Source organism: Triticum aestivum, chromosome 5A (assembly GCF_018294505.1).
Source record: "Triticum aestivum cultivar Chinese Spring chromosome 5A, IWGSC CS RefSeq v2.1, whole genome shotgun sequence".
Classification (NCBI taxonomy): Eukaryota; Viridiplantae; Streptophyta; class Magnoliopsida; order Poales; family Poaceae; genus Triticum; species Triticum aestivum.
In genome coordinates, this window is record NC_057806.1 from 108,006,126 (window position 1) to 108,022,530 (window position 16,405).

The window sequence follows — 16,405 nt, forward strand, 5'->3', positions numbered from 1 at the left end:
GTCAAGATTGGGTTCCTCCCATTGTGTGTCATATTCTTGAGAGGGGGTACCTTGAGAAATAAAATCTTGAGATGCAACATTCATGTTTTACAAAAAAGTTTCATCATTGACAGTTCGAGACTACATGCATCAAAATTGAATAACATAGGCACACATCACCTACACTTGCATTGAACAAGATGACTTTGCGACAAAGCTAGAAAAAAATGAAGATATTTTTTATACCTTTACGACATTTTGTCAAACGGGTGTGGACGCCGGCAGCCATGGTGACGGGTGACGCCGGTTCCTCCTCCACATGATCGGTGGCGAGAAAGCGGGAGGGAAGAGGGGAGTGCACCACCGCCACAGCTGGAGCGGTCATGGTCACACCGTTCGTCTTTTCGGCTGTGACGAGGCAGCCAACGATGGATCCCGCGGTGTCCGCTTCACGTCGCCGCGCCGGTGGCTTCGGCCGGGCCTTTCGAGTGACGGTGTGGTTTGGCCCATCCCCTCCGACTATGGCGGCAGCGCGTGGGGGCGCAAAAACGACGCGGTGGGCAAGGGGCTTGGAGGCGGCCACGACGACGATAGAGGGAGGGGGAAGTTCTGCAGCATGACGACAGCGGGGTCGGCGATTGCATAGGAGGCAGCCGCTTGGGTGTTGTATATTTGCAGTCAAGTGGTTGTAATTTAGGACTGTCCATGCCCAAATTTATATAGCGTAGTTATTTGAGCACTGTTTTTTGTTCTAAAACCCCTAAGAAAGGGTTATTTTTCCTGCTGCCTGTCCCGTAGGTGCGCCACTCCCCGCCGCCGCTGGAGCTCTGGTCGCCCCGGCACCGCCTGCCTGCACGCCACCGCCCCCCCCCCCCCCCCCCCCCTGCTGCAAGGACGACGAAGGCGCCTCAGCCCTTTCTGCTGCCCTGGCTCAGCCCCCGTGACCTTGACGGCCTCTTTCCTAGGTTTGTTCATCCCTTTGACTGATGTAATTCCCCATACTGCAAATCTTCTCTTGTCATGGCCAATAGAGATAATAATTCCTGATTTTCCTTTCTTGATTTCCTACAGCTGTACATTTGATAAATAGTGGATGCCTAATTTCACGATTTTAATTTGCTTCCAGTTTTGGAGTTCGCCTGGTTAATTTGTGTAGGCTTTTCCGTAATACACTTGCTCTCACATTTTCAGTTATGGCAACCAAAAATACCTCTTACCTTCAGTACTCATGTGGCATGCTTTACCTTACACATTATCACCTGCACAGGCATTCCTTTGCCTCTATGCAATGAAGTGATGCATAGACTGAATAATGAATGATACATGGTATAGATGTAAGTGGCGCATACAGTGAAGAATTCATGTTAGTAAGCTATTTAGCAGATGCATATGAGCTGGCAGTTGTTGTGCTTCAGAATACTTTGCTATGACTGATTTTTAGTGTGGTGCTAGCTTTTACTGTTTGTTTCTGTCCACCGGTGCAGGTAGTCTTGGTAATTGTGAGAAGCTTAATGTGGTATGGGGCATTAGTGATACACATCCAGTTCTGCTCAGGTATACATTTTGTTTCCCAGCTTCTGTTATTATTTTTTCGGTTCCCCTATGAATCGTTCAACTGGTGGTTGTTCCAACAAAAGAGTTAATCTTTATCCACATAAAACTTATGCCTTTTATTCACATAAACAATTTATGATGGTGGTCTGGTTTCTAGGCTCGATTGTTTCTTATAAGATGGTTGTGCACTACAATATTTTAGTATGGTTTCTTCTGCTGTTACAAGCTTTTGCATGTCCCTCTTAGCCTTTTGCTTTCCTGTATATTACTTTGTTTTGGCAGTGAACTACCTAAGAGATAAGGATGCCGAATTTGCTTCGAGCAACTACTATGAATTTAAGAGCTTTCTTGACTGCAGGCCGTGGGCATGACAATAGGTGTGATTGGCAGTCTGACTGCTACACAGAGCAAACATGTTGTCTGAATAGGTTCAGATTTGAGCAAATCAGCTATAACCTGTATGGTGTTTAGATTTGTTATGGTAAGATTTGAGCAAATCAGTGATAGTCTGCTTGAATTTCAGATTTGTTAATGCAAGTTTGCCTCCTCCCAGCAGACACCATTTTGTGCATACAAGATCAACTTCATTTGCCTCACTATTGTGAATGTACTTGAATATATTTGTTAGAGCATTGTGTTAGTACATTATGTGGGCAAGAGAGTTAATTTTTAGACACCTTTTCTTCCCTTTATAGTGAACCGATGCCACTGAGATTTTGTAAGCTTAGAGCCTCGCTGTGGCTGCTGGGTGGGTCTTCGGGCTGAACAGTGGGTTTGTGGGAGGATGCTTGTTGATATATGAATAGTCCTCCATTCCATACCGGTGTCCGACTCGCATTGACCATCCCCCAACAAAAAAAAGATAGAATACAGAAATACGCACACGCCAGCCTCCCTAAAATCGCATGTGGAGGACGTGGCTATAGCTGGGCGCAGCAGAGCCCTCTGTTCCGTCTAGTAATGAATTGATTTGTGGCTAATGTGCAAAATTTTGGTGTGGAAAATGTCTGACATCATCATAGAGTTAAATGTAATTTTGTTCTTAATTTTTGTAATTGAACTAAACTATTCAAGATACTATCGTTATAAAGAACAATCTGTACTTCAGTTTCTGTTATTTGAACTACTATATTTCAAACTGCAGTGGATTATTTTTTGTTAATCGGCATACCTTGGCTTAAAATCCTAGCTCTGCCCCCATGTGCAAGTGATGATACATATCATTCTGTGATTGATGTGTGCAGAACTTGATATGCACTGATGGAAGCTGCAAGGAGTGAAGGGGATGAGCTGATTGCGGATTATGTTGATTGCCTCATGTCCTTGGACACCAATGCTCAGTCTGTGCAGAACAACAATCTGATTCTCGGAGATCCAGTCATAGAAGCAGGAGTAGCTGCTTCGGTTGGTGGTATTACGGAGCAGAATGCCATGAAAGATTTTGTACCTCCAGAGGACCCTAAAGAGCCATTGCTAGGTATGACATTTGAATCTGATGAAGCAGCAAAGACTTTCTACAATGAGTATGCCAGGCACCTTGGATTTCCCTTCCGTGTTGGTAGGTCTCGCCGTTCGAAAGGTGCAGAGGAGGTTGTCGTCATGAGGAGGTTTGTTTGCTCAAGGGAAGGCATGTACAGAAAGAAGAATCCATCATCAGATGAGGCTACAAAGAAGCGTGAGAGGATGTCTATGCGGGAAGGTTGCAATGCTATGATGGAGGTGGTCAGAGAATCAAACCATTGGGTTGTTTCCAAGCTTGACACAGCTCACAATCATAACCTTGGCACCTGTAGTAGAGTTGGGTATCTTCGTGACAGAGGTCTGCTTGATGCCTCCAATAAGATCACTATGATGGGCTCAGATGGAGTGCCCTTTCTGAGGCAGAATATTCTTGGGGAAGGCGGAGACGCTCAAGGTCTTCTTGATTATTTGAAGAAGATGCAAGGCAACGACCCTGCTTTCTTCCATGCCATACAGGTCGACAAGAATAGCTGTCTAATGAATGTTTTCTGGGCCGATGCTAGAGCTAAACTTGCTTATCAGCATTTTGGGGATGCTGTTACATTTGACACAACATACAAAAAGAACAAGTATATGATGCCCTTTGTTACCTTTTCAGGAGTCAATCATCATCTTCAGCGTGTTATATTTGGATGTGCATTGCTTATGGAAGATACTGAATGCTCATTTGTTTGGCTATTTGAAACATGGCTGGCAGCAATGAGTGGGAAGGCACCATGTTCACTAGTTACCGACCAAAATCGGGCCATGAAAGCTGCAATTGGAAGGGTTTTTCCGCATACCTGTCACCGCTTCTGCAAGTGGCACATTTTGAGTAGAACCAAACAGAAGTTAGCTCATACATACTCAGAGCATCCTACTTTAATAGATGAGTTAGAAAGCTGTGTTATTGAGTCTGAAACAATCAACACATTCGAAACAGCGTGGATGTCAATCATTGATACTTATGATTTAAGAAATAATACATGGCTTCAAGCAATGTACAATATCCGCCAAAAATGGGTTCCTTTGTACCTGATGGATACATTCTGTGCAGAAATATCTAAAGCGCAGAAGTTAGAAACCATGAATGATTTCTACAAGAAGTATTTTAGTACGAAGGTGACACTGGAAGTTTTTCTAACCCAATTTGATTTGAGCACAGAAAACCATTATGAGGAAGAAGCAAAAGCAGATATGGACACTTCTTTAAATTTGGTGACGACAAAGACTGCATCACCAATGGAAAAGCAGGCAGCACGTACCTACACCAAAGCAGTCTTTAGTAGATTTCAGGAAGAATTTACAGAGTCTTTGGCATATATTATTCAGAAAACTAAAGATGGCTGCATAAGTGAATACAACGTCATGAAAGATGAAAATTCATCAGATACATTCTGTGTGACCTACAATGCCTCCAATAAGATGGCAAAATGTAGTTGCAAATACTTTGAGTTCTCGGGTATTTTATGCCGTCATATTCTAGGAGTATTCATAATAGTTGATCCACATTTACTTCCACCTGATTACTATTTGAAGCGTTGGACAAGGAAGGCCAGAGACTGTGGTTTATTAGAATACAACTGCGATAACCATCAAGATGATGCTTGTCAGTCCATTACAAGCCGTTACGATGTTCTATGTGCTGATGCCATCAGATATGCTGAGAAAGGATCTGGATCAGAGACAGTGTACAAAGCAGCAAAAGATATCTTACAGAAGGCATATGAAGAGATTATTGTTTATGAAAGAAATCCAACGAGGGTATCACAAAGGGATGCTATAAACATCAATGAGGATGTCATGGTTGATGATAGCATGACTGATCAGTCTTTGCCTGATTCCAGACAGAAGGTATGCCTAATGTTAAATATTATAAAATTTTCATGAGAATCATATTCTTAAAGCAGTTAATTATGCGAGCAAAGTTGGTAGTTGGTACTAGTGGTTATTGTTTTTGCTTGGTTGATCAGAGTGAGTCCTGGAGTACTTTTATGGCTTTATGTCAATTACTAAATGCTATGTAATTCCTAATTGAAATGATTCAAAACAGGAGTTGGACCATATTTAAACTTTTTGAGATGAACATAGTATTGCTCGTTGAAACTTGCTGCTCTCAGTTTTTTCTTTTCTGACTGAAAATATGAGATGAAAAAAAAATGCTATTTCCGATTTACATTTATCCAAAGTTTTCTTATCAGAGGGAAGCTATGCAACAACACTGCATTTTGTTTGCCTTTTCAGGTGACTAATCTGCTTGGCCAGTTTCTTGTCTCCTCTTGGTCTCCCTGAATGTATTTTCTATTTACTGCTGGGGATTGCAGTTATCCGCAATGATACACTGTTAATTAGTTTGGTGGAGAATAGCATCTGACCCTCTCAAGATGAAGAGTGCTCCTGGGGATGGTAAATGAAAATGAATAAATGATTATTAGCACAGAATTGATGCTGCAGCAATATGGTTTGAATTTGATTCAGAAGAGCCTCTCAGATTGTCAACATTCTTCTTTAAGGTCGGCGCACCTATTGCCTAGGAGACTCGTGTGAAGATTATGGCTGGTGGCACTGTTCAAACTAGGTAAGCAGTAAGAATTAAACCAGTGCGGCCCGTGGCAATACAATGCTACTGGTGTCCATTACATAGTTCTTTTTTGCACTTTGGCTTGTAATGACTTTGTGGCGGTTAATGTAAATCGACGGGGGGAGGTGAAAACTGAAAACAATGCTATATATTTGTAACATGGAAACTGTATGAGAGGTCAGTTGCTTGTGCATGCGTACTTGCAGAAGCAGTACTTGCAATTTATGAGAGTCAAGAAGTAAAAATCTTTTATTTTAGGAGATTCCCTTTTATTTCAAAAAAAAAACTTACGCCTAGTCTAAATTCAGTTAATAACAAATATTATAGCTGATTCTTGATATTATATAATCATGGGGTTTGTTCTCTTTGCGGATTCTGGTCCTGCATAGCATGACAGCAGTGCAACGAGGATTACATTACATAATGTACATGCATCATGGCAACATCATGCTTGATTGTTGAGCAAATACTGACGGGCATGGCAAAAGCATGTCACTCACAACTCCTGAATGGCCACCACATAGTTTTTGCATGGCTACATCACATGCATGAAGTTAACAGGAAGATGAAAACAGTGCTATATATGTGGAGTCCTATTACCACTGCTCCATGGATGCAACTAGCCTCATATTATCATTTCATTTTGTGGGATGTGTCAGGTGCAAATTCATATTTAGTAGCTGGAATAATGGAGGGAAACAAAGATGTAGGTAGAGCACCCATGTATTTTATGCAGTGGGAGAAGCTACAAAAAGAGAGTTACACCTGTTAACTCAGCTAGACATTCCATCTTAGGAGGATCTAATATGGTGATCTCAGGGTGGCGGAACCTAGTGGTGATGGGTGTTGGCGTCCATCGGGAAAGGATGAAGATGAGCTCTTCACTCTTCTCCAATGGCACCGCGTCGCCATTTTGCTGCGCTGGTTCTCACCGGGGGTCACACTGCTCCTCTTGACCATGTTGTCTCCCATACAAATATGTGTAGTTCACACGGTCCCCCTACGGGGTTTCAGATTTGAAGGCCTTGTGATTCCTTGCAAGGAGGCCAAGGGGCTAATAAGGATTAATGTAGTCATCAAAGAGCATTTTAAGCTACTTTTCTCTATAACTCCACTAGATCGCGTTGTCATGGATCGTGAATAACTAGTTGCGCCCAACGTTCTTGGACTAGGATAGGTGCGAGGAAATAGAAACCTCTGTTTGGTAGCACAATATGGTACAAAGCTATTTTACCTGTTCATACATTTTAAATGTGGATCGATGTTTAGTTGTGGGAAAGTTCCACTCTTGGGCACCTTTGTGCACTATAATTCTATAAACACACGTCGATTTTCCACGACATGTTTAGTAAAGCTATGCCAGTGGACAAACCACACCTCTGGTGTACTTTCAACACGTGTATGCTCACTACTAGTCAATAGGCAGGAAATCAATGGACCTGCTGAAATTCCTGTCATCTTGTAATCTGGTACACCATGCATACTTGCCAGCGGTGTTCGATTCGTCCAGTTCAACTAACGGAGCAGATTTGAGCTGGCTGCTGCTTGCCCATTTTTGCATCATCTACAGTACATACGAAGAACGTGCGGCACACACAGCATTTACATTTTTGCACCGGGAAACTTAATGATAAAGTCATGAAAAATGCGCATGAGCATCACACAATAAATTGCACACGCAACACACTCAGAGGTCCAGCATGTCCACCATATATGTATAGCCCCTTCGTTCTTCATGGATGAAATACATGCAAAGCTCTACTTCTTCATCAAGTAGACTGAAAATCGATACAAGTGTGCTGTATGTATTTCTTGGATGCAGAGCTTTTGTGCAAGCTTATTGCTCCTTCTTAATTACATATATTTGAGCAATATATGTGAGATATTAGAGGTAAACAAAGAAGCCAGTGAACATGTCTTAGTCTTTACCTTGGTCGAAATCAGACTTTTTTGTCCACTTGCATCCAAGTTGTTATCTCTTTACACGGCAGACATCTTGTCATTCGAGAGGTTGCCATCATCAAGCTATCGCTCTGAGTCGAAGCACTAAAAAGAAAAGGACCAGGAAACATGGCAGCATATGAACCATGGGAATCCAGGAGGAACAAAGATGATGACATAGGGGCGGACCTAGAATTTTGGTGGAGTGGGGGCAAATAATTAGAGTGGGGGCACTTATTGTACAAATTTGAAGAATTACAAAATTAATCTTGTAGAATATAAGCAATTTTTACTGAAATTCCAAAAATTGAGTGGGGGCCTGGGCACCCACTCAGCACTATGTAGGTCCGTCCTATAGAAAATTTAGGATGTGTCATGGTGTACAAATCGCAAACGGAAATGGAACCATAACCCTACCGATGCTTTGGTGCGTACCATGGAAAAAAAACAAACTCAACAAGTTTGAAGCTCGGATCATCATGGTTCTTAGTTTAAGTGTTATACTCGGGATTGTCATCTTTTTAACGGGACACCAAAGTGTCAATCCAATGATTAATCAATTGTGGGCTGGAGGTACCACCACCCTAACTATATCCAACCAATGGCAGTTTTGGTTGGTTCTTAGTAGCACAAACAGTTCTGTAGATTTCCTCAAAAAAATAAAAACAGTTCTGTAGATACACACAACTAATAGGTTCCATATATTCTGTAGCTGCTAGCTGTTTATCACCATGATATTCAAGAACTGAAACATTCGGAATGGTCAAATACAACATTATTTACCTTTTCACAACCATCGACTCACACTACATGATATCGCTGATCGAGACCATCACACTATCAACTAAAACACGTGCAATGTTTTGGAGAAGAAAATCTTTAAACTTATGTTTAATATATATATAAACCTATACATGATCTTTCCATTAACAAATGAACAAATATCCTGTTAGAATCCTTTACAACATCTGGATCCCTACTTCAACATCAGCATCTGCTAGACTGCTACTGGTCAGATCTTATTCACACTCACATGATAATTAGTAATATAAAGCTGGCTGAAGGACATAAAGCCATTAATTAAATTAGTGCAAGAGTTAGCTTCTAGCACTAGTATACAAATCATATGGACTATGACTGGTACTATTTGGAGTGTACAACCAGCCTCTTCGCGACCAACCGGATGCCAGCATTTTGCTGGTAGTCATATATTTCCAGCGAGAAGAATGCATCCAGCCTGTTCCCCCGAACAAACAGGATGTCCAGTTCCGCGGCATCTACCTTGCTAAAAGCAAGCTTCTGAATGTTGCCGCTGGGCTCTTTCTGATATATGTCTGTCAAGTAGGGCGAAGCACCGCTGCTGGGAGTGGTAGGGATGCTGCAAACGCAATTCAACATTACAAATCAGATATGTGAGGCGGCAAATCAAAGACCAGAGATGGAAAGGGGGCAGGGCTCACTTGAGGCGAACGGTTGGACGATTCACATAACCGTACTTCTTTATCAGGGGTCTCCACTCGGAAGTGGTACCAGACTCTTGTAAAAATCTCTGGGCCTGATTATCACAGAATTCTAGAACTTTGCTTAGATTCTCAGGGATATCAACCACCATGTTCAACTTTGGACGACCTGCAGTGTCTAGGAACTTTGTGCCAACTCCAAACTGGACTTTCAAGCCAGCGCAGCAAAGGTGTAGTGGACTATCTTTGTGCTTGATCAATGTTCTCCGATTAAATTGGTAAGAAGGGGTAGTAAAAATCTTGATGCACTCAGTTGATACATCGTCTGGCTCGAGGAACCCAGAATGACCACTGAAACTCGCATCCATCTGCACAGAAGCATCTAATTTCATCTCCTCCATGTGGGATATCAGGTCACTGGATTCCCCGTTCATTGCAGGATCAACTGATTCTTGATTATCTTGATCTGTAGTCAAACCATTGACTTGAGAAACAGTACGTTGTCGTTTCGAAGAATCGGGTGATGTGTTTGCTTCAATATTCTTCACCTCAGGAGAAGTAGCTCCATCAGTTTTGCTTCTTGTAATTGCACCCACAAGGTTCTCAACAATAAGCACTTCCGGAAAACTTGCCTCCTGTTAGCAGGATTTAGTCAATTGATTATCTTGAAACATCAAATAGATTAATGGAGTCTAGAAACATGTCATAAATAGGATGCTTCATCGGTTCATTATTCTCCTAGTTGGTACTCCCTCTGTCCCTATCACAACATGGCGCACACGTATTTCGAGGTTCAACTTTGACCATCATTTGACCAACAAAACATGTGCTATGTCAAAAAAAATTATACCATCGAATTCGTACAAAAGCGTAGTTTCAAATGATACAGTTTTTGTAACATTGATTTATTATTGATGAAAATGACGGTCAAAGTTTAATCACGAAAAACGAGGGAGTACTATTTCTATCCGTAATTCAAGATCTTGAACTACAATGATGGTTTTCTTCGTTTTGCAGAAAAATAACAACTGCAATTATCAAAACAGGGAACATATTAAGAAAATGAAAGATGTGTTATACGTTGATGATGCTCCTGCCATTGATACAAGGTCTATATTGCAATAGTTAAATCTCAAAAGTCCGTTGAAGCTACTCCAGATGACCAATGCATGAAAAAATGGCAGGAAAAAACACCATAGTAATTCCAGGGAAACAAAAGTAGCAGAAGGTAACCACCATCCAGCTACTACAAAAAAATTGTATAAATGTTTCATGAAGGTCATCTGAATAATAGGCAGTTAAGCAATCATACCAGGAACAACACTGTAGCACAATATTTGAGAACTTCAAGGTTCATCCTGACATCATCCAGGCTCCTGTAGATAGATTTCAAAGCAATTTAGTACAAGATCATTCACTACAGTTTCATGTAAGAAATAAAAAAATCACAGGAAATAATAATATCAACTTGTAACTATTACTTGGTAGTTAATGATATTTCCTTGCAGAAGGGAATGCAAATCAAACTTGATAAGAAACTGAGCAAACGTTGGGCACAATCATGAGCACACTGAGCAACAGATGTAATTCACATGAACCAAGATAGCTGTTTGCAACAATCAATTTGTACTAAGAGTAACAATTGATGGACTGGGCGACATATAATTGTGACATCTCTTGAACTCCGCATGTTATACCTATAGAGAAGAATCATGTAATAGTCTTTGCCTTTTAGGAGATAATGATTTTCAGATGAGACATCTAAGATGGGATGGGGCAAAATCCAGGTTGGATTGGATCTGGGTATACTAAGTGACATGATGCTGCCAAGACATAATGGGCTGGATCACATATAATTGTGACATCTCTTCTGCTTAGCATGATACATCTGTAAATGAGAATCATCATGGATCATGTAATAGTTTATTAGGAGAAACTAATTGTCAGACAAGCATCTAATATGGGAAGGGACAAAAATCAGGGGTGGATATGATCTGGGTATCCTAAGTTACATCGTTGCTGCAAGACATATTAGATAGTTAGGAAATCAAACGAGGCATCGTGCAACAAAATTTCTTGTATCACACTATCCCGACATCCCAAGTAGCAGCATACACGATATGCTAATCTGAGCAACATAACAAGGTCAACGAACAATGGATAGCAACCTAGCAAGGCATGTTCCAGGAAGTGAAGTGAAGTGATACTAAGTGTGTGTGCGCGCGCGCGCGCTACACAAGTGGGCAAAGGTGACAATTAGTTGCAACAAAGCATTCAGAATTCAGACGAAATTATAACTTCTGGATTAATGTAACATCTACCTGTGCTTTTGCCTCCCTAGACCGAAGTAATTTGCCAAGCTTGCCATCTGTGGATACAATAGACAAGATAAGAACATATGAATATTCTTTGTTGCAATAAGGAACTGTCCTGAAAACTTTCAGTAAGGAAAGGCCATATGTTTTTCAGCTCGAGTGAGAACTCAATTGTCCATATGATTAATCCTCATCTAAATCAAAACCTCCTTCTACAAACTATAAGTGACTCTACATCAACACAAGCTTGTGTACCTTCATGTCTCCTGCTCTCCTCCCAAACCTCTGGGTAAGCAGAGGTAGTGTGTCGATCATCCCTTTCGGCTCCGGAGGTGTCCGGCCAATCTCGGTGAACGCTTCCCTTATTCTTGGCACATCAAACCTCACGATGTTGTGCCCGGCCCAAACCCTCCCTGTACGAAATTGGCAAGATTGTTAACGTGAGAACTTTCACAGGAAACAGCTTAAAAAGCAGACATTCAGGTTCAGACCTAAGCAAAGATGATGCTTCTAACTTCCCCTTGTGTGGATTCCATTTATGTATGATCCTACAGCAATTATACAACAACAACAACAAAGCCTTTAGTCCCAAACAAGTTGGGGTAGGCTAGAGGTGAAACCCATAAGATCTCGCAACCAACTCATGGCTCTGGCACATGGATAGCAAGCTTCCACGCACCCCTGTCCATAGCTAGCTCTTTGGTGATACTCCAATCCTTCAGGTCTCTCTTAACGGACTCCTCCCATGTCAAATTCGGTCTACCCCGCCCTCTCTTGACATTCTCCGCACGCTTTAGCCGTCCGCTATGCACTGGAGCTTCTGGAGGCCTGCGCTGAATATGCCCAAACCATCTCAGACGATGTTGGACAAGCTTCTCCTCAATTGGTGCTACCCCAACTCTATCTCGTATATCATCATTCCGGACTCGATCCTTCCTCGTGTGGCCACACATCCATCTCAACATACGCATCTCCGCCACACCTAACTGTTGAACATGTCGCCTTTTAGTTGGCCAACACTCCGCGCCATACAACATTGCGGGTCGAACCACCGTCCTGTAGAATTTGCCTTTTAGCTTTTGTGGCACTCTCTTGTCACAGAGAATGCCAGAAGCTTGGCGCCACTTCATCCATCCGGCTTTGATTCGATGGTTCGCATCTTCATCAATACCCCCATCCTCCTGCAACATTGACCCCAAATACCGAAAGGTGTCCTTCCGAGGTACCACCTGGCCATCAAGGCTAACCTCCTCCTCCTCACACCTAGTAGTACTGAAACCGCACATCATGTACTCGGTTTTAGTTCTACTAAGCCTAAACCCTTTCGATTCCAAGGTTTGTCTCCATAACTCTAACTTCCTATTTACCCCCGTCCGACTATCGTCAACTAGCACCACATCATCCGCAAAGAGCATACACCATGGGATATCTCCTTGTATATCCCTTGTGACCTCATCCATCACCAATGCAAAAAGATAAGGGCTCAAAGCTGACCCTTGATGCAGTCCTATCTTAATCGGGAAGTCATCGGTGTCGACATCACTTGTTCGAACACTTGTCACAACATTATCGTACATGTCCTTGATGAGGGTAATGTACTTTGCTGGGACTTTGTGTTTCTCCAAGGCCCACCACATGACATTCCGCGGTATCTTATCATAGGCCTTCTCCAAGTCAATGAACACCATATGCAAGTCCTTCTACAGCAATTATACTACAGCAATTATACTAAATAAAAAACACAATGTTTGCACCTATGTTCTATTTCCTGAGAATATGCACACATTTCTACCGACATCCTTGCATCTGAGAAAGGTTACAGAGGTCTTTGATAACAAGCCATAGGCAGCAAAAACTGCAACCTCATTCACTAGCCATAAATAGAAGAACTGCATAAGACGTATCATTGCTAACCGGCTCCTGCAACACTCCACAAATTCACATACACACACTACTGTCGAGGCCTATTGCCATGAAAGCACGCTGATGGTGTCACCTTTCCATAAGTCCTACGGGGAGAACTGCGCGTAGTAAACAGGAAGACCTACCATTCATTCAGAGATTGGGTGAATAAATTCAGATAGTGCCCGTTTCTTTTAGTAGGGAGCCTAGCTACTGCTGGTGTTGTTGTTATTGTTGTTGACCTTAATTAAATTCCAACCGGGCTCCTTCCCCGTTAGGCTTCATAATTATTAATTGTTACTAAGTCCTTGGCGTGCAGTAGGAGCCGAGAACCAGCTCCCGGTGCTGAAACAAACAAACAAAAAACTAGATGGCGCGGGGCGCTCACCGTGCAGGAGGTCGTAGACCTTGTCAGCGACGTCGCGGAAGCACGGCGCGGCAGCGACGGCGTCGCGCGTGATGCCGTTGCAGCGCACGGAGGCGGCGGAGACGACGCCGAGGTCGGCGGGGCGCACGAGCGTGGCGTAGCAGGCGACCTCGACGAGGCGGCGCGGGCACACCAGGATGGCCCCGAACTCGAGCAGCGCGTAGCCCTGCCCGGCCCGCTGCGGCACCGACGTCTCCAGGTCGAAGAAGGCGATCTCGGCGCCCCCCGCCTGCGGCCCCGGCGTTGACCCCTCCTCCACCCCAGCTGCAGCAACAGACGCCGTCGCCATTTGGGACCCTTCGCAAGATTCCAACTTTCAAGGGAAGAAAGGGCAGGGGCAGGTGGTTGATGGAGGCGGCATCGGGTGGGCAAGCGCTGGATAAATAGGAGGCGGCGGCAGCAGCTCGGGAGAGGGCTTGCGTGGGAGGTGGGGGTGGAAGGAAGGTGGCGTGACGGGAGCGGCGGCGATGGGGTTGAGGAGGAGAGGTGTTTGGAGGAAGAAATGCCGCGGTGGCGGTGCCGTGGAGGTGGGGGACGGGATAGGAGTTCGGATTGGATTTGGGTTTCCTCAAGCAAAACCAAAGTCTACCCTTTTTTTGTTTTTCTTTTGGGGAAAGAGTGCTGGTTACTTGTTGGACGGGAAAAGTTACCTAAACTTAAATTTGTTTTTTCGTACTGATAAATCTACTTCACCACTCTGGATTATTGGAGGAAAATAAATAAACTGGTAGAAATTCATATTTCTTTTGTTTTACAAACCCATATGCTCATATACTACACACTCACTCATATGAACACCTCACCTATATGAGCATCTCTGAGATACTCAACATCTTAAGATTGACGAAGTCGTCATAGACAATTTTGTAATCGACAGGAGCGTACATTGCCAGCCTGAAATAAATTTAAGAAAATATGTTCACCAATTCCAAATTTAGAACTTGAACCCTGATGGGTTAGTTCCACCACAAAAAACCTAACCGTCTGATTTCTAACAAACGTGCATCATCGAGGACTTGCATATTTCTAACGTTCAGAGTTGGATGTAGGAGCCATCGTGCCATGGCTGTTTTTTTCGATAGAGGGTGAATTTTACTGACTTAGAATAAAGCATCAAGTGGATACAAAACACAAAAAACACACGTCCGGCCATTGTATATCTTGAATGCACACAACCAACTCCAACACACACAAAACACCGGAAAATAGTAAAGTCATACAAGACCAAAGCTATACCTAAGCGGGTAAAAAAAGCTGTAAGGGCATATTTATCCCTAAGTGGTTTTGGTGATTGATGACAATGCTTTTGCGGACTAATCGTGTGCATTGAGCATTTCAGATATCTTATGTTTTGGGCACAAGACAATTCGTTGCCCCTCGAAGTCTAGTGAAGACGGAGTTTTCCCTACGTTTCTTTTCGGTAGATTTGAGTCATAGGAAAGCCGCACTATTAAGAGGGGTCCGCTTTGGAAAGGTTTGTGTGGAATCATCATGTATACGTCTGATCCTTTTGCACCACCTTTCCTTTGGCTCCATGGAGCATCCTTCGTTTTTTCGTGTCTCTGCAAAATGAAGAACTCCTAGTGTTGTTGTGTTGGGGCATGCGGTAGTACTGCTCATGGGAGCGGGAGTACCGCAGGCCCTTGTGGTAGTACCGCAGGCCCGTGCGGTAGTACCACTCCGCGGGTGCGGTAGTACCGTGGCCACAGTCCGGGCACAGCAGCATGAGCGGAAGTAGGGGTGGATGTATTTTTTTACATCCGCGCCCTACGCGGTAGTACCGCTCCTGGTCCGCGGTAGTACCGTGTCGGATTTTTGCACAGATCGAAACTCAGCGAAAGTAGCCACGGCTGTATTTTTATATGTCCGTTGCCTTGCAGTAGTACCGCAAGGGGAGCGGTAGTACCGCTCCTTACTTCAACGCTTTAGGGCCCGTCTAGCTCCTGTCGCGCATGTGGTAGTACCGCAGTGCCTCGCGGTAGTACCGCACGTCGTAGGCTGAAGTAGTGAATAATGGTTGGATTTGTCCTATCACTATAAAAGGGGAGTCTTCTTCTCCGAGTTGACCACCTCTTATATCCCCAAGCTTCATTGTTGCTCTAAGCTCCATTTTCGCCTGATCTCTCTCCCTAGCCAATCAAACTTGTTGATTTCCTAGGGATTTGTTGAGAAGGCCCCGATCTACACTTCCACCAAGAGAAATTTGATTCCCCCCACTAATCCCTTGCGGATCTTGTTACTCTTGGGTGTTTGAGCACCCTAGACGGTTGAGGTCACCGCGGAGCCATATTCCATTGTGGTGAAGCTTCATGGTGTCGTTGGGAGCCTCCAATTAAGTTGTGGAGATTGCCCCAACCTCGTTTGTAAATGTTCGGTCGCCGCCTTCAAGGGCACCAATAGTGGAATCACGACATCTCGCATTGTGTGAGGGCGTGAGGAGAATACGGTGGCCCTAGTGGCTTCTTGGGGAGCATTGTGCCTCCACACCGCTCCAACGGAGACGTACTTCCCTTCAAAGGGAAGGAATTTCGGTAACACATCCTCGTCTTCACCGGCTCCACTCTTGGTTATCTCATACCTTTATTTGTGCAAGCTTATATTGTGTTACATCTCTTGCTTGCTTGAGTGCTTGTTGTTGCATCATATAGGTTGCTCACCTAGTTGCATATCTAGACAACCTACTTTGATGCAAAGTTTAAATTGTTAAAAAAAGCTAAAAATTGTTAGTTGCCTATTCACCCCCCCT

The 16,405-nt window shown here is 43.5% G+C and overlaps 2 protein-coding genes across 3 annotated transcripts; one reads left to right on the plus strand and one right to left on the minus strand.

The window, feature by feature from the left end:
- Positions 1–845: 845 nt before the first annotated feature.
- On the plus strand, positions 846–5,871 carry LOC123102513 (protein FAR1-RELATED SEQUENCE 5). Of its 2 annotated transcripts, XM_044523897.1 has the most exons (5): positions 846–944; positions 1,464–1,533; positions 1,892–2,014; positions 2,778–4,887; positions 5,278–5,871. In XM_044523897.1, exons 4-5 carry the CDS (start codon positions 2,794–2,796, stop codon positions 5,323–5,325), a joined length of 2,142 nt encoding a protein of 713 aa, XP_044379832.1. In that variant the 5' UTR covers positions 846–944; positions 1,464–1,533; positions 1,892–2,014; positions 2,778–2,793; the 3' UTR covers positions 5,326–5,871. The 2 variants fall into 2 exon arrangements, with proteins under 2 accessions (XP_044379832.1, XP_044379833.1); XM_044523898.1 differs by lacking the exon at positions 1,892–2,014 and having other exon boundaries at positions 851–944.
- A 2,560-nt stretch (positions 5,872–8,431) lies between these two features.
- LOC123102514 (protein NEN1) lies at positions 8,432–14,213 on the minus strand. The gene is made up of 6 exons (XM_044523899.1): positions 13,621–14,213; positions 11,586–11,743; positions 11,337–11,383; positions 10,328–10,391; positions 9,016–9,650; positions 8,432–8,933 (listed from the first exon to the last, which is right to left on the minus strand). Exons 1-6 carry the CDS (start codon positions 13,946–13,948, stop codon positions 8,699–8,701), a joined length of 1,467 nt encoding a protein of 488 aa, XP_044379834.1. The 5' UTR covers positions 13,949–14,213; the 3' UTR covers positions 8,432–8,698.
- Between the last annotated feature and the right edge of the window lie 2,192 nt (positions 14,214–16,405).